General features: G+C 47.9%; 1 protein-coding gene across 1 annotated transcript in view; it reads right to left on the bottom strand.

The window, feature by feature from the left end:
- Positions 1 to 25,127, bottom strand: part of GMI1 (gamma-irradiation and mitomycin c induced 1) — a 233,434-nt gene that overhangs the window by 113,203 nt on the left and 95,104 nt on the right. Inside the window, exon 19 of the mRNA XM_086778321.1 lies at positions 11,400 to 11,555. Coding sequence (XP_086634447.1) covers positions 11,400 to 11,555 — 156 coding nt within the window. The remainder of the gene's footprint in view (positions 1 to 11,399; positions 11,556 to 25,127) is intronic.

The following is a 25,127-nucleotide window of genomic DNA, read 5'->3' as shown; positions in this document are numbered from 1 at the left end:
TGATGCCTCCCACCCACACCCACAGCACTGCCCCACACTTGGTATGATGATGATGTGTCGCGACACACGAGCACGACTACATCGTGAGATTGCCATTGGGTCTCACAGGCATAGACAAGCCAGGATGATCTTTCGACGCCTTCTACGGAGGAAGAAACCAGCCTATCTGGCTAACCTAGAGGAGGAGATCTACCAACTCTACATGGGGAAAGACAGCAAGAGCGCATGGAAGATGTTTCAAGAGAGACAGCCTGGTACTCCGATTACTGCACCTGAGGCATGGCATACTTATGCTAGAGAGCTATATGATGCACCAGGACAAACCCCCACCCCCCCTCCACTAGGAGCTAGACCGGCTAGGAGCACCTTTTTTACTATGCGGATGGTCCTACATGCGATAGACAGGTTACAGAATGGAAAGGCACAGGATCATGATGGGCTAGTTGGAGAGCACTTCTCATATGCACGAGACACTTTGGCTCCACTCATCGTACATGTGTTTAATCATGCCATTTGTGAGGGTTTCCCGGCAAGCTGGACAGAGCATATCATTGTAACACTCTTTAAGAGTGGGGACACCATGGTACCAGGCAACTACAGGACGATCATGATTGGTCGTTACTTGGCCAAACTATATGGCCCTATACTAGAGTAGGAGCTGAGCCGATAGGGGTGGTCATTACTTGTATAAGTCTGTGACAGGCAAAGTCCGAGTTCCAGGCGGACTATCTGATAGGGTGACCAGCACGATAGCGCTGAAGCAGGGATGCCCGCTATCGCCCACCCTCTTTGGACTGGACATTGATGCGGTCTCTGATTATGTAGACAGATTGGGAGGCCCAGGAGCATGCCTGGCAGGGGTGTTGAAACTTGATACCCATCTTGTTATATGCTGATGATATTGTTCTCATCTCAGACTCTCCGGAGGGATTAAAGAGACATATAGGCTTTCTGTGCGGATAGCGATCTGACAGTGAACCTTGGGAAAACCAAGGTTATGGTGTTTAACACCACACAAACAAGGGTGACGAGATAAGAGTCTTATAGTTCTGTTCTTATAACTGTAGGACAATCAATTTATTGTACTTTTTAGTCTCATTTAGTTGCTCTCTTTGATGAGACACCAACTTCAGACGTAGTCTCAGATTTGGTCTCATAGGCCATTATGTCCTCTTAGAGACGTTAATAAATCATTTCATGTTATCTCATCTCATCTCTCTCTCTCATCTCTTGGGGACACTTGAGGGGCAGTGTGCACACATAGTTTCAGGAGCCACGCACCAAGCTGTGGCTATTTGATACACTTGTCACACCGACCCTCTTGTACAGAGCTCCAATTTGGGGGCCAGTATACATCACAGATCTCAGAGAGGGACAGATGAGGGATGGAGGCAAATGGAGAGACCACTCGTTATGATGATTACCCGCATGATTCGGAGAAAATCATCAGTACCACATGACATTATTCGGGCTGAGCTGGGTGCCCCACCAGTAGTAACCGGGACCCTATTCCAGGCAATTACCTTTTTACAACGGCTATGAGAGCTCGCTGAGCAAAGGTACTCCCGATTGGCATTGACCTCATCCATATAGTTGGATGAGGATGGAGATACTCATTGTTGGTATACTCAGATGAGATCATGGTTTGACCTACATGGTTTGCGGATAGAGGCACTACCACCCTTTCAGCACAGTCTGGATTCTCCATTTTTGAATCTCACCCGCAGAGAGAAAAACCGCGTGATCAGGATGGATATCATCAGAGTGGACACAAAGAGGATATGGACTAGCCCCCTTGAGCCCTTGGGCACTAAATGGCTCATTACAAGAGCCATTTTCTACACCTCTCACCGAATGATTTTATTACCCGTCCCGGCGTACATGGATGTACATCTATCACATGGGATACGTTGTGCCATTGGACAGATCGGGACCTCATCACACCAGCTGCGGATTGAGATAGGGCGATATGTGCATCAAATCTTGGATGACCACATTTGTCAGCTATGCTACGAGGAGGTAGAGACAGACGAACACTACATTTGCCGATGTACAGTCTATTATGAGATCCGAGGGAGATATCACTGCATCTTTCGAGAGGGTTTTGGGCCGTTAGGCAGGGTCATGGAGCTTGAGGATCAGAGATGCCTAGGATTGTTTCTACTTGAGCTCAAGAGACACAGAGAGATCCTCTTGGTAGACAGGAGGCCGAGCCATGATGTACCTAGATAGAGGACCCTGACAAATTTCTTCAGCACCAGCACCAGCAACCCAGCCCACACACCTCCTGATACCTCCTCCATTGGGCCATCAGGGCACCGAACACGCTCCCAGGGAGAACACTGATAGAGCAGTTATCTTATGTCATGCTCGTCGGCCAGGCCCACTAGGATCCCGACCACGGCATCCTCACCATCGCCAGATCAAAGCCATTATTGCTCGGCATCAGAGGTGCCTACCTCGCTTCTACGGCCTCCCCATTCTAGACAGCCCCATGGCGGAGATACTTGATCTAAGGAGAGGGCAACACTTCAACTGATCAGCATACATGGATCTACCTGATATACATTTTTCAGTATTTTCCAGTATTTTCTACTCAGTATCATCTCAGAGTCTTACAGTTCTCTTCTTATAAGAGTAGGACAATCAGTTTTTTGTACTTTTTAGTCTCATTTAGTTGTTCTCTTTGATGAGACACCAACTTCAAATGTACTCTCAGTTTTGGTCTCATAGGCCACTATGGCCTCTAAGAGACGTTAATATATCATTTCATTTCATTTCTCTGCTTTGTGTACACCCACTTGTGTGCAGCGTGCCTGCTCGCCATCTCTCCTCTATTCGGATAGAGATCTAACAATCAACCTTGGGAAAACCAAGATTATGGTGTTTAACACCACACAAGCATGGGTGACGAGATCAGAGACTAAGTTCACTTTCCGAGGGGAGCCGGTTGAGTACTTCAGGTCATATTTCTACTTGGGAGTTACTTTCACAGAACCGCGTTTCTCCCCAAAGGAGGCAGCAGCAACTAGATTAGCTCGAGGGTATGCAACCTTGGGGGTACTTGATAGGCACATGCAATTTCAGGAGCCGCGGACCAAATTGTGGCTATTTGATACACTTGTCACACCGACCCTCTTGTATAGAGCTCCAATTTGGGGACCTAGCATACATCACAGATCTCAAAGAGGGACGGATGAGGGATGGAGGCATATGGAGAGACCTTTGATTATGATGATTGCCCTGATGATTCGAAGCAAATCATCGATACCACATGAGATTGTTCGAGCTAAGTTGGGTGCTGCACTAGTAGTGACCGAGGGCCTATTCAAAACAGTTACCTTTTTACAGCAGATATGGGAGCTCCCTCAACAGAGGCACTCCCGATTGGCATTGACCTCATCCATACAGCTGGGAGAGAATGGAGATGCTCATTGCTGGTATACTCAGATGAGATCATGGTTTGCGGATAGAGACACTCCCACCCTTTCAATACAGCTTTGATTGTCCATTTTTGGATCTCACCCGCTCAAAGCAGAACCGTGTGATTAGAATGGACATCGTCAGAGTGGACACGAAGAGGACATGGACTAGTCCCCTTGAGTCCTTATGCACAAAAATCGCTCATTACAAGAGCCATCTTTTGCACCTCTCATGAAATGGTTTTATTACCCGCCCGGCATACATGGATGTACACGTATCACATGGGATACGTTGTGCCACTGGATGGATCAACCCTCAATACACCAGCTGCGGATTGAGAAAGGGCGATATGTGCATCAAATTTCGGATGACCGCATTTGCCAACTATGCCACCAAGACACAGAGACAGAGGAGCACTACAATTGTTGATGTACAATCTATTATGAGATCCAAGGAAGATATCACTGCCTCTTCCGAGAGGGTTTTGGGCCATTACGCAAGGTCATGGAGTTGGAGAATCAGAGATGCCGGGATTGTTCCTACTTGACCTCAGGAGACACACAGAGACCCTCTTGGCAGACAGGAAACTGAGCCATGATGTACCTAGACAGAGGATCCTGACAGATTTCTTCGGCACCAGCAACCCAACCCACACACTTCCTAATACCTCCTCCATCGGGCCATCAGGACACCAGCCACGCTCCCAGGGAGTCACCGGGGCTGTCTCTCCTTCTCTATCACATCTCCGAGAGCAGCAACGATTAGCGGATATAGAGATTGCGCCCACCATTATTGAGTGCAATCTCTCATTCCATGTGCTCAAGATAGGTGAAAGCCATTGCAAATGTGGGCCCATGTGAAGGATGGACCGGCGTCTCCTATCATGAGATGCACACAAAGACGCTCGTAGGTGAGAGGGAGAGAATCAATAGATCTCTCAATCCGGTTCGGGCGGCATGGTCCAACGATGGGTGCAGCATCCTCTTCGACAGATGGAATGACCGGAAGAAGAGAGGCATCATCAACATACTTGTCTCTTGCACTCTTGGCACATACTTTGTGCGGGGCATGGATTCTGGAAAGGCAGGGAGGAAAACATCGGGCGCATTCATATATCGCCATATTAAGCAAGCCATCATGCAGAAGTTTTGAATTGCCCTCGAGTCTTTAAGGTTTAAAGTTTAGGCTTTAGCATATGTGATATGTGGCTATGTCATGACTCAAGTATTCATTCCGTATACGCTCATTGCATCCATTCATGTGCATTGTGACATGTAGGTCGGACCAAAGAACGTGGTGCAGGTCATCACGGACAACGCTTCAAATTGCCGTCCGATGGGGAAATTGCTCCAGAAGAACTATCCCTCCATAGTATGGATGCCTTGTGCCTCCTATTGCATTGACTTGCTCATAGAAAATATGAGCAAGTTAGTGTGGATGAAGGAACTAATGACCGAAGCTATCTCTATTGTCACCTTCTTCACCACAAAGCAAGTTGGAATTGAAGAAGCCTTCATCTACACGCTTTGCCTACATGTGGCTCCTCTTGGAGCGCCTCTAGGATGTGAAATCCTCCCTTCGCCACACAGTGTTCACTACAATGTGGAATGAGTGGTGTGCACGAGAATCGGCAGAGGCCAAAGCCATGGAACGGCTTTGCCTAAAGGAGGAGATTTGTCCATAGCCTCTTTTTTCTTAGACAAGGCAATGCTATGATAATGATGGTTGGTCCTCTCAAGAGCTAGCGCAATATTATGACGAGGGTCAGGACCGTCACAAGATCTCCATCTCTCTCTTATCTCAAGGGAAATGTCAGCATCAACATAAAGAGAGTCAGGGATACCGACACGGGGAGAGGCCGAGCGAGCCCCAAGCTCCCTGAGACACAAAACGATAAGGAAATGATCGGATTTGGTGGTGCCAGGCATAATAGCAATGGTGCCTTCTCTGTCCAAGGACCAATCATCCACATAAAACCTGTCCAGACGTGCAAAGATGCTCTCATCCCCGCTCCTGCGGTTATGCCAAGAGAAAGATAAGGAATTTGACCTTCTCTGGTAGTCATCCTCAGTCCAGTAATCCCTGCCAAAAAAGAAAAGCATGAACCTCTCCCATGGGGTTCGCTCCAAAGGGTGTAAACCCCCTTCGCGTCCACCCTTCTTGTCAGAAGGTTGCTCAACCATATTAAAATCTCCTCCCACTATCCAATGATCAACCTGGGGAATGACATTTGTAATTGTGTCCCAAAAGGCCACCCTTTCACCTCTCACGTTAGGTGCATAGACATTAAAGATTCCCAATTTCTGACCCTCATGCATGATCAAGATCCACTGCGCTCTAGCAGGGATGATAACACCGTGCCCAATAACATGAGGTATTCTAGATGCTGCCACTGAAATACAAACACCCCCTCTAGTCCCAACTGCCGAAGACCAGAAGGCGTGGCCAAAAAACATCTTACCAGTTTTGCCACACTGAGATCTATCCAATTTGTGTTCAAAGGAAGGTGGAGCCTGAGAAGCACGCTTACGAGGCCTTCTACGACCTTGAGCCCAAGGACAATCTCGAGCAAAGTGACGGAATGATTTTATCTTAGATGTGCACGGTAGGCCTCTTGGGGCAGCTATGCATATTCTTTGGGTTGGCTGGGAGACCCTACGCCCCACAGTGCTGGCTTGGAAGAGGTTTCAGAGCCTCACCGAGGTACAGAGATTGGATTTCACGCAACATTTGAGAGGCTCTAGCCGGAGGGTTGCAGAGATTGATGCAGCCATTCCCAACCACTGGATTACTGGATCTTTCTTGGAAGGCCGTCATCATTCTTGGTTTGGGGGTTTTTCTGGGACAGGTGTTCCTCTTCAGGTTATGGGTCTCCCCTTGCCTAGGGAGGATGATGTACTCGTCTTTTTTTCTGTACAGGTTGGATGGCAACAGGAGAGATGTGACATGCAGGACCTTATTGAGGGCCCCCAGATTCGTCCAGCAGTCAGAGTTGTTGGCACGTTAGGGAAGCACGTCTTTGTTGACCCCCCCCCCCCCCCCCCCCCAAAGGGATGATCACAGAGAGTGCTAGCCTTTGGTTGTATGGTGGCTGCCCTATCAGACATTTGCATTGGGACCCCGGTGAGTGGGAGTGGAAGGATGCTTGTAACCCTTTGAAAATCATGCCTTTTTTCAGTTATACGGTGCGGAATGTCAGACATCTTATCTTGGGACACATTCAGAGTCCCTACTCTTAGACCATATTGAGAATCTTACGGCATTTCGACTGACATTCAGAGGGTTTTTTGGCAGAGATTGTGGCATTCTTATAGGAATGCCACAGATTTCCTCCTTTATCTGGGTTTCTCTTCATGGTGGTCTGGCCACCAATCAGTGGAGGTCAGTTACTGGTGCTTGCGCAGCATGCCCTAGATGTGCAGGAGTTTCGGAGTCAGTTTACCATTGTTTATGGGAATGCAAGAAAGCACAGAGGGTTTGGTCTGCGATTGCACACCTCTTTGGTAGGATTAAGAGAGATGCTATCATTTCTTTTGGTTCTATCATTTGGTTGACACAGTCTGGGCCACAGCTGAGATTCGAGGGGACTGACAAGAGCTTGGCCATTATGGTTAGGCAAGGAGTTGCTCGGCAGTGTTGTCTTCAAAATTTGCCACTTTCACACTTTGTCCCTCCGACAGAGAGGTTAGACAGTTCCTGGGAGATTATTGCTAGCATCTTAGCCTAGAATATCTGGAAGGCTAGATGCACCGAGGCCATTGAGGGTACTCCCATTCCTGTTTCTCAGTGTCTTTGCAGGATTTGGAGTGATATTATTCACACCATCATGGCTACCTGGGCCAAAATCCAGGGATCTTCGAGGGCTGCGGAGAGGAAGCGCGACCAGTTTATGAGAGAGTGGGACATTGGTATCTTTTTCACGTCCTCTCATTTCGGGACCCTATTGGCAGCACAAGGCTCCTGATTGGTTGAGATCTCCACCTTACTTGGTGTGAAATTTCCATTTTGTAAAATTTTTTCATAATTAATAGAAGTCTCCTTTCTGGAGAGAGAAAAAAAAAAAAGAAAAAAAAAAAGAGGAGTTTTCGCGGTCTCCACACTATTGTCATTGCGGTCACGCCCTTCTATAGAGTATTGCAGATGACCAACATGGAGGGGGCCACACCGGTCTTTTGGTTCACTTCATGAGAGAGACCATAGCGAAGTTGCACACTTCTCCTTCCATCGACAAGGAGAAGCGCGATGGTATATTGGCCATTGTGGAGAAGAGATGGAAGTGGATGTGAAGACCTACCCATGGCCTTGCCCATCCAGGTTACAAATCACCTGTCCTCTTCAGCAACGTGGAGCTACTTGAAGCCCGAGATACTTTCTTGCACAAAGCATTTCCGGAGGATCTCCATGGGAAGTTCCTTGAGAAGCTCATTAGCTACAATGACCAAAGGGAGCGAGCTGCGTTTGCATTTACTACCTGTTGGAAGAGGGAATCCCTTGTCAACCCTCTCTTTTGGTGGGAGACATTCGGGTATGCGCTCTCAAGCCTCCAAAAGGTGGCTTTGAGAATCCTAGCTCAGGATTGCTCTTCGGGTGCATGTGAGAGGAACTAGAGTTCCTACTCACTTGTACACACAAAGCTACGAAATCACTTGAGTACGCAACAGTTAGAGCGGCTATTGTGTTGCCGCACTAACTTGCGCATGGTGCGCGTGATGCAAAAGATGGAATCGGCAAGACAGGTATAAGTTATAAGCCTTCAAATTTCAAACTTTAATGTTTATTGAAACTAAATTCTAATACGTTGCTTGTCACTTGATCATTGTACAATGTAGGTGAATGCAAGCTCACAGGGAGCACTCTTGAGAGTGTTAACAAAGAGCAAGATCAGGAGGAGGAGAGGATCTATGCAGAGTTCTAACGAGAGCTCGAGTCGTTTGATCGACGACCTACTCGCACTCGTCGTGGGCATGGAGGTAGTGGCAGAGCAGTGCAAGAAGGAAGCCATGGATGCACGATTCATGGTTCTTCCAAGGACATAGTGCATACCTATTTGTGGCATGGTTCGAGTAGCTCCACACTCCCTCTTGCAGTTGAGGATGCTTCCTTTGGTCCTAAAGAAGAGCAAGAAGGCAAAGAAAGCCTACTTGGAATAGAAGAGGAAAGAACAAGAGATCATACTTCAGAAGAGATAGAGGCTCAACAAGTTGAAAAGCAAAACATTAAAGGCTGAAGACAAAAGGGTGAAAGCAAAAGCAAAAACATAGAAAAACAGTGGCAAGACAAAGAAGCTGAAGAAGCTCGAAAAGACCAGGCCCAACAGGAACAGGCCAGGAAGCAAACGGACGCCCAGGCCAAGAAAGAGATGGAGAAGGAAAAGGGGAAGGCAAGGAGGTAGATGCCGGGATGGCATTCCCGGAACACATCACAAGACCGTACTCGACCTGGATCAAAAACAAGCACAGTGAATCGCTAAAGGGATTGACCAGGAGACAAGTCTTGCCCTGAAGACGCAGGTGACGGCTGTAGAAACCGTCCTACCTCCAAACAACGCATATCGCTCCAGTCTATCAGCTCAGAACAGAAGACAGCCACTAGGAAGAAGTAATTTCACTTTTAAAAGTTTGCCCAAAAATCTTGCTGAGTTAGTACTGGAAGTTTCATCAAAGGAAAATCAGGCAATTGGAGCTAGGGAGCCAAGCAATCAAAGAAGCTAAACAGAGGGCAGAAGAAGAAACTAGGCAAGACCAAGCCAGTACAAAAATCTTGCCAAGTTAGTACCGGACAAGATTCATGAAAGGCAAATCCGGATTTTGGAGCTAGAGAGGCAAGCCATCAAAGAAGCAAAGCAGTGGGCAGAAGAAAAATCCAGGCAAGATCAAGCCAGTACCAAAAGAGTCAGCAGGAGATTGAAGAGGTCAGAAAGAAAAAGCAGGATGCCAAGAAGCTGTTACAGACTATAATGTATACAGAGGCGACTAGCTGAAAGAACAAATAGATGAACTTTTCAAGGAGCACAGATTATTGCAAAATAAGGTCGCTAAGCAACTTCATGCAATTGGGATCACAGATGTAGTCACCAAGGACGAAGATGGAATATCTCTAAATGAAGAACTATTTGTCCAACTACAGCAAGCGTTAAAGACAAAGCTAAAAGACTTCCTGCGGACTGGCTAGGAAGACAAGTCAATCGGGTCGGATATGCAGAAACTAGAAAATGGCTATTCCAGCCACAACGAAGCAAAGAGAAGGGTTAAGCCTATCTCTGCTGATGAAGGTGAGGCAGGCACCTCAGAGAACCCACAGGACAGGCAGTTGAAGCGAGGGATGAAGATGAAGAGAAGCATAGAGGAAGAAGAATCTGCCGAGGGAGAAAAGAAAGAAAAGAGAGAGATTTCATTTTTCAGAAAAGAGACTTCTATTATGTAATATAAAATCATACAAAAGGAGATCTCAAACCAAAAGGTAGGGCGATCTCGACCCATCCGAGCCACTATGCTGCCATGAAAACCCATAGGAGTGGAGGAGAAGACAATACACACTCTTATAAATCTGCTTTCTTTTGCGTGCACAGCTCTAGAAGCCCCTGTATACGGGCCAGGTGGCCAAAAGAGTATGAATGATGTCACTCCATATACTGCAAATACACTAGGTGTCATAAACATGAATACCCTCAAAGGCCTCTGAGCATCTGGTCTTCCAGATATGCCACGCTGTGATGCTAGAAATAATCTCCTAGGTGGTGTCAATACTCAACAGAGGAGGTGTGTTTCGTAATTCAGATACCAAAAAAACAAAAGTGTATCATAATTGGGGGATATCCTGAAGCAAACATCTTTGAGTTATGCCCCTGGGCCAGACTGAGTCAAAGATAGGATCACTCCTCAATCTGCCAAGAGCTGGGATATAGATACCCAGCTCCTCTGTGCTCCTTTGCATTCCCATAAGCAATGACTGTTTCGGATGAAGCTGGGCATCTATCACGAGGGATCCACACCAAAAATAGATCTCCACTGCTTGGTGGGCAACCCACCGTCTAGAAACAGCCAGAAGAAGTAGGATATCTGGCTCCTCTTGTACGAGTGCCAAAGTCTCTGCCAAAATCTCCTTTAAATGGGGGGTGTGATATCATATACCTCCCAGTGAGGCCTGTGAGTGGGAACTCTCTGGTTCTGTCTCCAAGCATTGGCAACCTCCTCATGGGGTTAGTCACATCACTCCAGAGCAGCTGCACAAATATCAAGCAGGAGCAGGAGCAGGAGCAGGAGCAGGCACTCGTGCTGGAGAAGCAGGATGAAGCCATGACCCAACAGAACCGGGAAAGTAGGAGGGAAAGGCAGGAGAAAAAGGAGCTGAGAATGAAGGCAAGGTATGTTGCTGACAAAAGCCTGGAGCAGTACAAGGAAGAGGAACCCTAGGACAAGAAAGAGAAAAACCATCCGTCCATGCGAGTAGGTGGGGTGGAATGGTCGAGTAACAGGCGTCGAGAGGAAGCAAGTAGAAGGAACAGCACGAAGGGGACAACACAAACACGTGAGTAAAAAAACAGCCACCCCTCCCCAGTAGGATTGCAATGAAATTTACCCTAACTGAAGATAAACTGAATCACTAACAAAGAGAGAGAGAACAAAAGAAGGAATGTGATTTTTAATCATGCTTTCATGAGTAAGGGGCACCCCTTTTTATACAAATGCACCAAGGCACATCAAAATCCCTTGTTTTATTCACACACTTCTTTATTCCCCTTATCCTGCTATTAGATTGAATGAGCCAAATTCCAATATACAATTAAAGCCATGGCATTGGGCAATTGACCCTCGTACCAATGGCTAGCTGAGAAGAAATATGCCAGCTTGCAGAGTTCTAGGTATCGGGGTGAAGAGCAGAGTGGAAAATAGCCTCTGGAACAAGGCCCTGATTACAACATTTTGCAGAGTTTAAGGAGAATCATTCATAATTACTTTTCAAAGGACAGAAAATACCTCTATCTTCAGAAAATCCATCTGCCAATAAATACTCCAGGGTTGCATGGAAATCTTTGTTTTTTGTTTGTCCTGGTATACCTTTGAGAAATTTTATTCTCATGCCCCGCTTCCACAGGTTTCCTTTTCTGTTCATGCGTGTATACACTCTAAACACTGCCCAAAAAGATCAGAAAAGGAAGACAAATTAAAACTGACTACACTGATACAGGATGCTTATCAATAAAAAGAAATAAGGATGCATAGTACTGCTACAGTACTTCATTCACCTCATCAAAATTAGATTAAAACAGCATGTAAACCAAATAAACATGATAGAAGTCTCTTTTCTTTTGGGGGGGGGGGGGGGGGGGGGGGGGGGGGGAAACGAAAACAAAGAAACATAATAAGCGTTTATTCTCAACAGTGCATATACAAGAGTTGAACCAGCATGCCATGCCTTCTAATCACTATAGCCAGCTGAACAAAAACGAGGGAGACATTAAGGGAACTCCCACCGGGTTTAGGGCCAAAAAGTATCACCATCGTTTGAATTACAGCAGATGCAGGCTTCATTAATGACTATGTAGACATGAGTCAACTTTTCATTGCACCACTGTGACACTGTGCTGAAGTCTAGAGAGCCATTAAGTCAATGTGCAGGTTTTTCTAATGGTATCCACTCGCTTTGTTCGCTAAAGAGATGTAAGTACCACCACGAACATGAGAGAACTGTTTGCTGTGCCATTAAAGGCATATTCTAGGATATAGAGCACTATCAAGTCTCTGTTACTGAGTTGTGAAAGATCACCTGATTGGGTAAACGCAGCCACCTCCTCATGCACAATCAATGCTAGTCAGAAGTCTCAGACTGAGAAATTGTCCAAATCTTCAGAGAGACCTTGGACTTCTGTACTTCTTGGAATGCTTGTTTCTCATATGTTTATCCTTTTTTTCTGCACTTCTTGGAATGCTTGTTTCTCATATGTTTTTCCTTTTTTCTCTCTCTCTCTGTGAAATCCTTCTATTATTTAAAAGAAAAACCAGCCAACAGGCAGAAATACATGCTCAGAACCTCCAAAGGAGCAGAAGACACTGCTCTCGGAGGGAACTACCTCAAGGTCGTCACCAGCACTGTCCAAGAAGAAGGGGCCTTGCTCCCATATGCGAAGGAAGGCCTCTTGACATTTCCGCATGTGGTCCAAATTTCCCTAAAGCTTCCCCACTCACCCCGGAGGGTATGAATGATGTCTGTCCATGTGGCACGGATGGACTCCGTTGATGGGGGAGGGGGGGGGAGGGGGGAGGGAGCCCTCAATGGCATCGTTGTGCCCCCCAAGACGGGCCATGGTGCAATGCTGCTGACATTCTCCCACCTCTAACTGACAAGTACCAGGAGACCAAGCGACTACTCCAGAACCAAGGGTGGGGATAGACTCGATCCTGTAAAGGGTGAGTCTAAGGGCATGACCATCATCTATCTCCTCATAGTGGAAGCCGGGTCCTGACTGAATCACCCAAGCAATTTCCCTACAAGTAATGATGTCTAAGCCCAACGGAGCGTGTAAGCCCAACCCACAAAAGACTTACAGAGGGCTAGTATCAAAATCCAATGTTTGATGTTCAGAAATATCCACAAGGCTCTTTGTTCTCAATCCGCACAAAAGTAACCCCAAAAAGGCTTCACACCAAGATGCGTATGTACCTCCACAAGGCTCTTTGTTCTCAATCCGCACAAAAGTAACCCCAAAAAGGCTTCACACCAAGATGCGTATGTATCCCCTCCTTTGTAAGGGTTCAAGGAAACTAGTAGTTGCTGGTTTCTGGCAGTGTCTTAAGACAGCACAAGGAGATGGCACACAAGACAGATTCAGGCTCTGCAGGCTGAGGTGGGTGCTATAGGTCTTGATGGTGCAGGCGGCGGCGATGTGCAGGAGGTGCTGTTGGGCAGGCTGTGCACAGGGCAGAAAACTGGTGAAGAGGGGTAGCCAGGCTATAGGCGGCGCAGCTGCAAACAGAGGCGGTGCTGCTGTAGGCAGAGACAACGCTGCTGGACAGAGGCAGTGTGTTCACAGGGTGGCACAGCTGCAACGTAGGCAGCTGCGCAACAAGGCGGATGCAGTGCACAAGCAGTGCCGGCGCACGGGCAGTAGCAGCAAGGCGGCGCAACTGGTGGGCGGCAGTGGCAGATTCACAGAACAAAGGCGCAGGGCGGCGGTGCAGCGGCTGCACGGGCGGAGCACCGGTTGAAGAGGGCGCTACAGGGGCGGAGCAACGGTGGAAGATGGCGCTCCAAGGGTGGTTGCCGCCCGTAGAGGTGGAGAAAATAGGTGGCGTGAGGAAAGTAGAGAGTGGAGATGATGTAGGCGATGGTCCTTCACGAATTCTCCCTCAAGATTCTCCACGATTTTCTCTGTCTCACCAAGAGGATACATGCTTCTTATATACTTGATGGGGGTCCATGCTTTTGCCAGACTTTGCTTTTGTTTCATTTTCTTGCTTTTGCTTTGCCTCCTTGCTTTTGTTTTAATAATAGTCAAAGTTTTTGATTTATGCGTTTAGAATCTTCAGGTCCTTGCTTTTTGGCCTTGGAGCAGCTTTTTGAAAAAGCACGTTTTAGCATTTTGATCCAATTTGATGTCCTCTTTCCAAAGTGCCCTCAACTTTTTGGTCAACAAAGTTTGACTTCTGCTTTTTTTCCTACATTTTTTTTTTTTTTAAAGAGACTTCTATTAAGTATGAGAAAAACATACAACAATCACAGCTATAAGCCGAAAGAGAATAGAATCACCCCAATATGTAAGGTGATTTCAACCACTGAGGAGCATCATGATGCCATGTAAGACCTGTGGTACTAGAGGAAAAGAAGATGCCATGGTCCCATTCCCGGATAAATATCACACGCTTTGCCTGCGAAGAATGAGAGGGCCCCTGAATGCGAGCCCAAGTAGCCATAAGAGTGTGGATGATATCACCCCATATAGTACTAATGCACTGAGACCAAAAATCTGGACACCCTCAATAGCCTCCATGCATCTAGCTCTCGAGATCTGCCATGCTGTAATACTGGCAATAATCTCCCAACTGGTGTCAATCCACTGTCTAGGAGGTGTATAATCAGAGTGAGGAACATCCTGCAATAAACCATGCTGAGCAATACCTCTACGAATGAAAAAAACAGAATCTATACCACTGTCCTCATAAAAAAGTTGCAGACCAGACTGGGAGAGCCAAGGAGCTGCCCCCCAAGTCACATGCATGGCTCGGCCACTCAATTCGCCCATAGGTTGGGCTACAGGACCCCAAATCTACTGTGCAATGATGCATCCCCATAGACAATGTTGTACGGACACAGAATCTGCCGCACATCTAGGACAAGAAGGCGCTACACCGAAAACTGATCTGATGGATGGGGAGATCACCATGTAAGAATAACCAAAAGAAATGAGAGATCTGGCTCCTTCTGTATGAGTGCCAAAGTCTATGCCAATATCTGCACTGTATCACTGGAGAAATATCATAGCTCTCCCAATGAGGCCTGAGAGTAGGGATCCTATGCATCTGTCGAGTGAGGAGAAGCCTGGCATTCCGAACAGTGAAACTGAAAAAAGGAAGGCTTTTCAAAGGATGGAAGACATCAATCCACTCCCACTCTCCTGGATCCCACTGAAGATATCTGACAGGACTGCCACCATATAGCCACAAACACCAAGAGCCATGAGTCACTATCTAAGGAGAAGGGTCAATGAACCAGAGCTTCCCCGAGCGACCAACAATCCTCACTGGACTAAGCCTAGTATTTGGTATAATCTCCTCCATACTAGATCTCCTCAATCTCCCACCAGGCATGATAGAATAAATGAGCAAATCTGTATCCTCCTCGCCTGGCAGAGCAATGACCTGTAGAGGTATGCCTATCCTCGAAAAAACTCCCAGCCAACTCGGATGATAGTCTCCGTGAAAGGTCCCAGAAAGCCACTCATGTGGAATAGCTCCATCAATCTGATCAATACGAATGCGAGAGCCCCTAAGATGCTGAGCGGATGTAGCTCTCCGATCCTCCGGAAGACTCTTAAAGGTCTTCCAAGCAAGAACCGTGTATGCGCATCTCTCCCATCCTGACCATTGCATATAACGAGATGCACCAAGTGGCCGACCATCCTCATCCCTAATGAACTCATTCCACATAATAGGTTGTCGGTCAGCCTCGTCCAAAGACCTAGGAAGCCTTTGTCGCAAAAAATATCTCATGCTTCTCCATGCTGCCAATGGCTGCAATAAGAGGGAAAGATGGTGCCCTAATATCCGCCTCTATGAACAAAAAACGTGTGTTGGGCATCCAGTCTCTCCCGACCCTAGGTGTACATCTGGAAATTAGAGACAAGAAAAAATCCTTCCAAGGCTCAGTGCCTGGTAGGAAACCTCTGACCACAAGTTTGCAAAGCAACACCCTGCACTGAACATCCGGATCGATAATATTCAAGCCCCCCTCTCTTTTGGGCTGAATAACTGTGAGCCAAGCTACCCTGGCACGAGTGTTTGAGGTGCCATCCAAGCCCGACCAGAGAAAATTGCGGATCAATCTCTGCAATTGGCCAATGCACGCACAACAGAAGCACCAGCAAGAGGCAATAAACCAAGCTGAAGCAAGCAAAACCTGATTAGCCACCAAAGCTCTAGAGGCTAAATCTAATCTCCTAGAGCTCCAATGGAGGAGCTTCTTCCGGATACTCATAAGTACCAGAGCAAACTGCTGTGCAAGAGAAATATCAATCCCAACTTGGCATCCCAAATATCTAGCAATGCATCCTCTGTTGATCCAAGTAAAACCAAGCTCTGCACCCAAATCAACTCTCGGTGAATCATTTACCCAAAAACCAACATATTTGTGCCAATTAATGAGTGCCCCTGCTGCCAAACAGAACTCCTCTAGTGCTACCCGGAAGGAACATAAGCATATATGTGAAGCCTCCAAAAACAGGGCTGTGTCATCAGCTAACTCAGAGTCAACCATCTCCTCATGACTACGAAGAGGCAACCTCAATCCTGAAATACCAGCACTGGAGCGGAGAAAGATGCTCATGGCCTTTGCAACTATGATATAATAAAGGGGCTAATGGGCAGCCCTATCGTACTGAGCGAGAAATCTGAAACCGCTCTCCTCTATCACCGCAATCAAGAACTCTACTATGGGCATCACGATACATGCATGAAACTCCCTTGATCCATCTCTGAGAGAAGCCCATATGACTAAGAGTACCTTCAAGGAAGTCCCAATCCACTCTATCATAGGCCTTCTCAAAATCCAAGAGCAGAATGGCTAAGGGCTGATTGCTCGCTTTAGCCCATTCGATGGTCTCCCAAAACGAGAAAATGTTATCAAAGATGCTCCTACCGTGTAAGAATCCATTCAGGGTATCATGAATAACATCCTGCAAAATTGGCTGCAACTTGATGCTCTTTGCCTTAGCAAGAATCTTATAGGCAGTCCCAAGTAAGGTGATAGGTCTCGACTGGCCAATCAATGTCTTATCCCCGCTCTTAGGAATAAGATAAATAAGTCCCTCAGTGAGAGAAGAAGGCATAGAACCTTTTTTTTTCCCCTGCTTTTTGATCAAGACTTATGCTTTTTTTTTCCAATTCCAGCTTTTAGGAATCATGTTCCAATGTGTCCAATTATCCTGTCCATTTGTCCGGGTATGAGTTCTATCATATGAAAAGAGCATGGAGTACCAAATATTTACAATCCCTCCCTCTTACATCACAATTTTCCTCAAGTATGGCAACATATGATCGTGGTACTAGCCCCATCTGGTGCTCTTGTGCATCCAATCTTTCCTCATATATGTGGTGCGTTCTGCTCCTCTAGCAACATCTTTATGCCTTTCTTTGATCGATGTCCTTGTTGTTGATGGTACATGTTCTTCATAGCCTGTAACAGAGGTTAGATATAATAAATGCATACTCACCTTCCACAAAAAACTAGACACAAGCTAGTCAGCAAACAAGTATGAATCATTCGCATTTACTCGGTATTCCAAGATCTGGCCAGGTAATCTAGAGCTGAGTGGACTATCACATGCCATATATCCAAGCATTGTCCACGCATCAAAAACACCACACAAAGTCAAAGAAATTCATACATACATTAGTATGCAATACACAAGTAATGATCCTCCTGTTCATGGATTGTCGTGTCTGGTTTCATCGAAATCATGCTGAGCCATCTGGTCACTAGGACCGCTCAGTCTACCCTCAAGGCCATCTGGTCACGAAGACCGCCATTTGGGCCATCTAGTCACATTGACCGCCGAACTCTGAAATCCAATACAGTCATCTGGGCCAACTCGTCGCAATGACTGCCCGACTCTGAAATCCAATACAGTCATCTTGGCCATCTAGTCGCAATGACCGCCCGACTGTGAAGTCCAATATATCTAGCATCGTTGCCGTCCAATGGGTCTTCTAGCATCGTTGCCTCCCATATACAAGTCTTGCTCCTTGGGCTTTCGGGCATCATTGCCACCCAAATTAGTGCATATCCAATCAAGACCATTACATAAGCAAGATAATGATCAATTCGATTTCAGTATAAATATATACAATGAAGAGGACTAGGGCTCTGGAGGCGGAGTCCAATCTCCTAGACCTGGAGACGTGCGGTAGATTCTGAGACTGTACAACATTGTTTATGGGGATGCCGCACTGCACAGCACATTTGGGATTCTATAGCCCAACTTATGGGTAAATTGAGTAGCCACACCATGCATGTGACTTGGAAGTTGGGGGACAGTTGGTTGGCTTTCCCAGTCTGGTCTGCATCTTTTCTACAAGGACAGTGGTACAAACTCTGCTATTTTCATTCATAGACATATTGCCCAAGATGGTTTATTGCAGGATGTCCCTCACTCTAATTATTCAACCCCTAGAAAAAGGATCGACACCAGTTGGGAGATTGCTGCCAGTACTACAGCATGGCATATTTGGAGAGCTCGATCCACTTTGCTCTCTATTTATCTTCATGGAGATTAACCTCATGTGGGCACTTTGCTCTTTGTTTATCTTCATGTTTCCCTTTGGCATAGACTCATATCTCCAGTTACAATCTTGCTTTGTTACAAAAGGCGATTCGGGCAGCCAATGAGGTGATAGCTCAAGTGGTGAAAAGGTGCTTGCCTAGGACCAAGAGGTCCTGGGTTCAAAACCCCCCTTGTTGCTTCCTTGGCAGTATCGCCTACAGGTGGGTAAATAAGTGCCTACGGGTAGTTGTCTACACACGGTGAAATTTGATAACTATGGGAGGATCTTGTGCCAAAAGGCACAGTTGGAAGAACAAAGAAAAAAAAAAAAGAGCAATTCGGGCAATTCTTACGGGGGGTAAATATGCCACGAAGCGTCTGTGTAACAATTCTAGAGGCTTTTGATTTGCCAACAGGAGCAACAAATGGCAAGGGTTACTGGTGATCATGTGTTTTTTGGTGTTCTTTTTTTTTTCAGAAAGGAGACTTCTATTAAGTATGAAAAAATTTTACAAATTTTTTTGTTGTCTTTGAGGTGTTTTGTTGCGGATGAGATGTCTGATATTTGTGGGTTTGGACAAGGGTGAGTTTATCCTTTTTTTTGCTAGGTTGTTGGGTGCTAGCTCGGAGAGCTCTTCCCACGGTGGAGCGTTGGGACAGGGCTATAGACGTTGGTCTTCCCTAGCACTTCAGCACGTTGTATTTATGTGGGAGTGGGGCCATGGCATTTTGTTTTCCTCTAGTCCCACCCCCAACCTTCATCCCATCACACCCCTCCTACCCCACCGACTCCTCTCACCCATCCCTAGACGTTGGTCTTCCCTAGCACTTCAGCACGTTGTATTTATGTGGGAGTGGGGCCATGGCATTTTGTTTTCCTCTAGTCCCACCCCCAACCTTCATCCCATCACACCCCTCCTACCCCACCGACTCCTCTCACCCATCCCCCCTTTTTTGCGGCTCTCCTCTTCTCCCCCCTTCTCACGGACTTCATCCCATCTCAACCTCCATAACCTCATAGACGCCACTCTCTCACCCATCCCCCCCCTTTCGCAGCCCTCCTCTTCTCCCGCCCACGGCCTTCATCCCATCACCCCCTCCCTACCCCACGGACTCCTCTCACCCACCCCCACCCCCCTTTTTTCTTTTCCGATAAAAGATCGTTTCATTAGTTAAAAAAACGCCCGCTGGGCTTAAAAAAAAAACTCTCCTGCTCATAAGAAGGCAGAGCAGAGATCCAATCAAGGCAGCTAGGGAGACTCTCCCTAGGTGCAAAAAGGTACAAAGCTCAGTACAAATAACTGAGAGCTATATCATACAATAGCAGGGGGGAAAAGCCAAACAGGTGGCCTGTAATGCCAGCAGGGGGTACCCGCCTGTAGTGTATAGAAGGGGCCGCTGCGCCAAGTGGTGTGGAAGGCTAGACGCCGCAAGATCGCAACATCCGAGTCGCCCCGGATGCGGTCATACTATCCTCGCAGGGTGGGGATCAGCTCCTACCAAATCCCCCGAACAGTCTCTATTGGTGGGTCCAATCTCCCCTCAAAGGCCCTGAAACACTGGGCTCTCCAGGTGAACCAGATGGTGAGGCTGCTGAGGAGCTCCCATCGTAAATCCCTCTCCTGTGTCCAAACGGCCACTGTCTTGCGCCAATTGATTAATGCTCCCGAAGCTGCACGAAAAACCTGTAGCGACTGCTCTGCCCTCTGAAGATTGGCCTCCTGGCCATGCAAAAATAATCCCGTGTCATCAGCAAACTCAGAATCGAGCAGGTCCTCACCCCGGATTGGGAGCTAGAGTCCTCTCAAACCAAACTCCTCTGCTGTCAGATTCATGCTCATAGCCTCAGCAAAGAAGAGAAAAACAAACGAGGCCAGAGGGCACCCCTGACGAACTGATCTAGTCAACTCAAAACTCGGCCCCCGTCCTCCTGCCATCAGCACCTGGCTACGAGCTGTGGAATATAGAGCCGCCACCTCTCGAATCCAGACTGGCTCAAAACCCAGGCAAAGCATAGTGCCCTCTAGAAAACCCCAATCGACTCTATCGTATGCCTTCTCAAAATCGAGAAGCATAACGACCAGGTCCTCGCCGAGAAATCTAGCTCGGGCTGTCGCCTCCCAGAAGGTGAAAATGTTGTCAAGGATACTGCACTCCTTGACGAATCCTGTCTGGGTAGCATGAATCAACTCCCCAAGGAAGGGCTAGATCCTCAAACTCAAGGCCTTGGCCAGGACCTTGTAGACAGTATTGAGGATCTTAATAGGTCTCTATCGCCGAATATCATCAGACACTCCCTCCCCCTTGGGGATAAGAAAGATCAAGCCCTCCGAAAAGCTCTGTGGCATCACCCCAGTGTCCAAAACCTACTGAAAGCCCCTGCGGAGGCCTGGCCCCAAAATGTCCCAATAGCGCATAAAAAAGGCAGGCGTCAATCCGTCCTCCCCAGGGCAACTATGGCGCGGAAGGACCCTCAAAGCCTCAACAAGCTCATCCTCTGAAAGAGGCTCACCCAGAACTCTGCGCATACAATCTGTGACCCTCCTCTGCACATCGGCCCACACAGTCTGTCTGTAAGCATCACGTGCCTCCGTGGCTGGCTCCGCTGAGAGCAGGTCTCTATAGAACTCAGTGGCAATGGCTCTAATCTCCCCGGGCTCAGTGGCTAACGAGACGTCCTGTCTCTTGAGCTGGCGTAGACCTGCTCAAGCATCGTGGGGTCCGGTAATCTCAAAGAACTCCCTAGTCACTCTATCACCGGAGCGGAAGATACTCGCGGCGGAGTCCAGGGAAGCAAACTGTGACATGGAATAGGCGCTCTCCCTGCTCGGCCACTGCTGGGTCGAAGCCATGCTGCCAAGGTCTGAAGAAGGCCTGAGCGCCCCTGATGTCAAGGGGACTCATGGCTAGAACCTGGGCCACGCTCTCGGTTGTCTCGAACTCAATCTAGTAGTGTCCGCGGCCCAGTAGCTGAACGTCCAAGATCTTGCCCACATATGCAAGAAGGCGGGCTTGGAGAAGATCACGGATCTGCCCTCTGCCGGGGCGAGTGCCGACTATACGGCAAATGGTGGAATGTGCCTGGAGGCGTTCCACCTCTGCGGCAAGGCTCGCTTCGTCATCTAGCGAAAGAGAAAGCCTGATGGGGGTATCCTCAGGGGCGGGCGAGGGGACTGCGGAAGGGTCCCTCTGAGGTGGGGTGGGAGGAGCCTCCATCAGTGTCTGAAGCTTTGTCGAAGGCAAAGCGTAAACAGAAAGCCCTACAAGAATCGAGCTACACAAAAGGCGGAGCGGGGAGGGGCGGAGGGGGGGGAAGGCGGAAGACGCAGGAGGAGGGGGAGAACAAAGGGGGGTGGAAAGAAAAAGAGGGGAGGGGATTAAAACAAAGCCGGCGAAAGGGCCGGGGGGGGACGGATGAAACACGAAAAGGGTGGGGAGAGGGCGAAGGCAGGCGGAGGGAGCGGGTCACAGAGAAAGGGGAGAGAGCAGGGGCGCGAAGGAGACGGAGCAAGGGGGCGGCTGGCACGAATGAGCAGAGGCAGGGGGGCTGGCGCGAATGAGCAGAGGCGGGGGGAGCAGACGCGAAGGCAGATAAGAGGCGGGGAGGGGGGTGTGCGTGCAGGCTGCAGCGTGAGCGGGGAGGAGCGGAAGCTTCAGCGAGTGGTCGATCCTCAGGTTGCTATGTCGTATAATTAATCTCTCCTCATTCACCCCACCCCCACCCCCTTAAATTTATAACAAAGTTCTTTACTTAAATCTGAATTCACTTACTTGTAGCTCGCAAATGGAAGACAAATACACGAGGTGTCTGTGTGCAGCTACTAGAGGTGGACACCAGGACACAGCAGCCTGTCGAGGAGGATGAGTAGCCACCTGAAGAAGGGAGATGCCGCCTATGGAAGGGAGGCGCAACTTCCTGCAAAGGAGCACAGTCACCTGCTGTGCAGGACACAGCTGCTTGCTATGGAGAAGGCGGCGGCGTAGGCGCCTGTAAGGGGAGGATGAGGTGGCGCAGCCTGCTGTGGGAGACACTGCCGCCTGGAGAGTGCAAAAGAAAACCTAGCTGCAGCCGCCTGTGGGGTGGCGCAGCTGTCTGCAGGGTTACTGGACAGCAAGCGCAGCCACCTGCAGAAGGCATAGCCGCCTACTGTGGAGGAGCCGCCTGGCTGCAGAGTACAACCGCTTGAGGGGTGAACTAGCTGCCTGGCTGCAGCCGCCTATGGGGTGGCTCAGCCGCCTGGGGAATAGAGGGAGCAGCCGCCTTTGGAGAGGAGCAGCCTGCCGAGGAAAACACAGCCGCCTGCTGTGCAGCCGTCAGCTGTAGAGGTAGAGGCGGCGCAGCGTGAAGAGCAGCAGCCGCCTAGCTGCAGCCGCCTGAGAAGAGCAGAAGCGCAGCAGCCTGATGTGCAGCCGCCTGAGAGCAATCGTGCAAGGGATGATTGCCGGCTGTATGCTTTTACGGGTGGGGTGGTCGCTCTCTTTTGTAGAGGTTGGAGAGGAGTTACACGACCACAGCTGGCCGGCTCCCCAAGCTTGCATGGGGGCGGCCAGCTTCAAGCTGTGGTGTGGGTAGGTGGCCATGCACCCATCCCCACACACACAAAGGGTTAAGTGTGGGGGTTTCCCTCCCCACCTTGGCCCATACGTGGGTGCCCACTTTTAAATGAATGTGAACTTACAACCTTATAAAATGAAAGGTTAGAAATAAAACTATTAAACAAACAAGTGCAATACACTTACCACCTGTTCACACGCAACAAAACTCATCACAAGACAGTGCAAACTTCACGACTCACTGGCAGGCATCCCCGCTCAGTAAGTGGCACGTCAAACAGGCAAACACAGAAATACAAGTCGTGCGAGATCAGTTTCAAACATGAGTGCATGTGCAAATAGTATCATGGACATATCTTCCGTTCATGGAACAAGTACAAAACATCTGTCGGGCACAAAAATGGCGCGACAAAAAACATAAATCCTGGTCTTCCTATGGAGTGACAGTCCCATAGGCAAGACACGGCACAAATACTGGCTCTTCCATGGCGTGACAATCCCATGAATAGAACACAGTCCAGGTCATACACGAGTGGCACCAGTCTAGCTCCCGTCCATACGACACCATCCTGCTACCAGACGGGTGGCACCAACCTGGCTCCCGTCCATGTTAAGCAAAAATATTGGCCCCTTCACATGAGACACCAGCCTGGCCTCAAGTGAACGAGACAAATCTGGAGATGGACCAAATGGTTGGCCAATTAGTGACATCCCCCCGGGCTTCTAAAGAGTTGTCCTCAACTGAAAAGCCTCAAGAATATGCCTGCAACAATTGTGGGTAGTCAATAAGATAATCCTCATTTACCCACTTTGCATCAATAGGCAAATAAATTTTGAACTTCACAAGGTATCTCCTGGAAAGCTTTCCTGCAGGTAGCTTTCGCTCCTTGTGAAAGACAATCAGTTCTGGCTGGAGGACTTCCTCAAGCTCATCAATCTCTGGCGGATCTTCTGTGACAGGCTCGTCACGATCTGGCCCCACATATTTCCGAAAAGACTCACATGAAATGCGTTGTGAATCTTCCAATGACTATCTTTGGATACAATGTGTTCCAAATAATGTATCTTTGAAGGAAAAACTCACTTTTCTTGGCATTAATGAAAAGTTTATGCTTCCGCAACTCTTCACTGTGACCAAATGAGTTCTATGTTCCTGCTCATTCTTGGAGAAAACCAAGATGTCATCAAATAATACACTCGTGAATTTGCGATGGGATCCGAATATCCTATCCATCATAGGATTAAACGTGGCAAGAGCATTGGTGAGATCAAAAGGCATCACCAAAAATTCATATAATCCAAAAGCTGTCCTGAATTCAGTTTTATGGACATCTTGTGGCACCACTCGTATTTGGTGATAACCACTCTTCAAATCAAGACGGCTGAAACAAGCCGAACCATCAAGCTTATCCAAAATGTCATCAATACGCGCAATTGGGAATCTGTTCTTGATGGTAAGCTTATTTAAAGCTCTATAGTCCACACACATGCGGAATGAGCCGTCTTTCTTTTGGACAAGAAGCACAGAAGAGCAATAAGGTGAGGAACTAGGCTGAACCAAACCTTTCTCTAAAAGCTCATTTACCTCCTTCATGATCTCTTCTTGTTGTGCGGCACTCACATGGTATGCGGGTTTGTTAGGTGGAGAACTACCTGGCATGATCTTCGGGCCTTTGGGGAGGTAATTCACCTGGCAATGCATCAGCAAAACAGTCGTTGAATGCATGAAGAAAATTCAGCCTATCGTAAGTCATAGCATCCACATTTTGATGACCTGGTACAATGCTATCACGAACAAAAACCAAGTACGCAAAAAAGACTCTTTTTCATTGCTTTATTAATTTAGATGTGAGATACAAGTGGGATGGAATCCCCTTCTTTGCCTGCCGGCATCAATGAAATGCATGCAGCCTCCATGCACAAAAGAAATCATGTTGGTCTTAAACTCTTTGCGGGGCTCAAGCCTATGATGCCATGGCTTGCCCAACAATACATCACATCCATTTAGTGGTGCAACTAAGAAATGTTCATTATCAAGGCAGCCCTGGATATGTATGCACAATTTCCCTATCAGTGGGGTAACCTGCACCTCTTCACCAACAAAGGCAGCTTCGGGTTCAATATGAGGTCCCATGTTCTCAACCTTAATACCCAAGGGAGCTGCCGTTTGTATAGA

The sequence above is a fragment of the Cibotium barometz genome, chromosome 39 (assembly GCF_041138505.1).
Source record: "Cibotium barometz isolate CiBa-2024 chromosome 39, ASM4113850v1, whole genome shotgun sequence".
Classification (NCBI taxonomy): Eukaryota; Viridiplantae; Streptophyta; class Polypodiopsida; order Cyatheales; family Cibotiaceae; genus Cibotium; species Cibotium barometz.
Note: the sequence above shows the minus strand (reverse complement) of the source record. Positions and strands in the feature narration are given on the sequence as shown.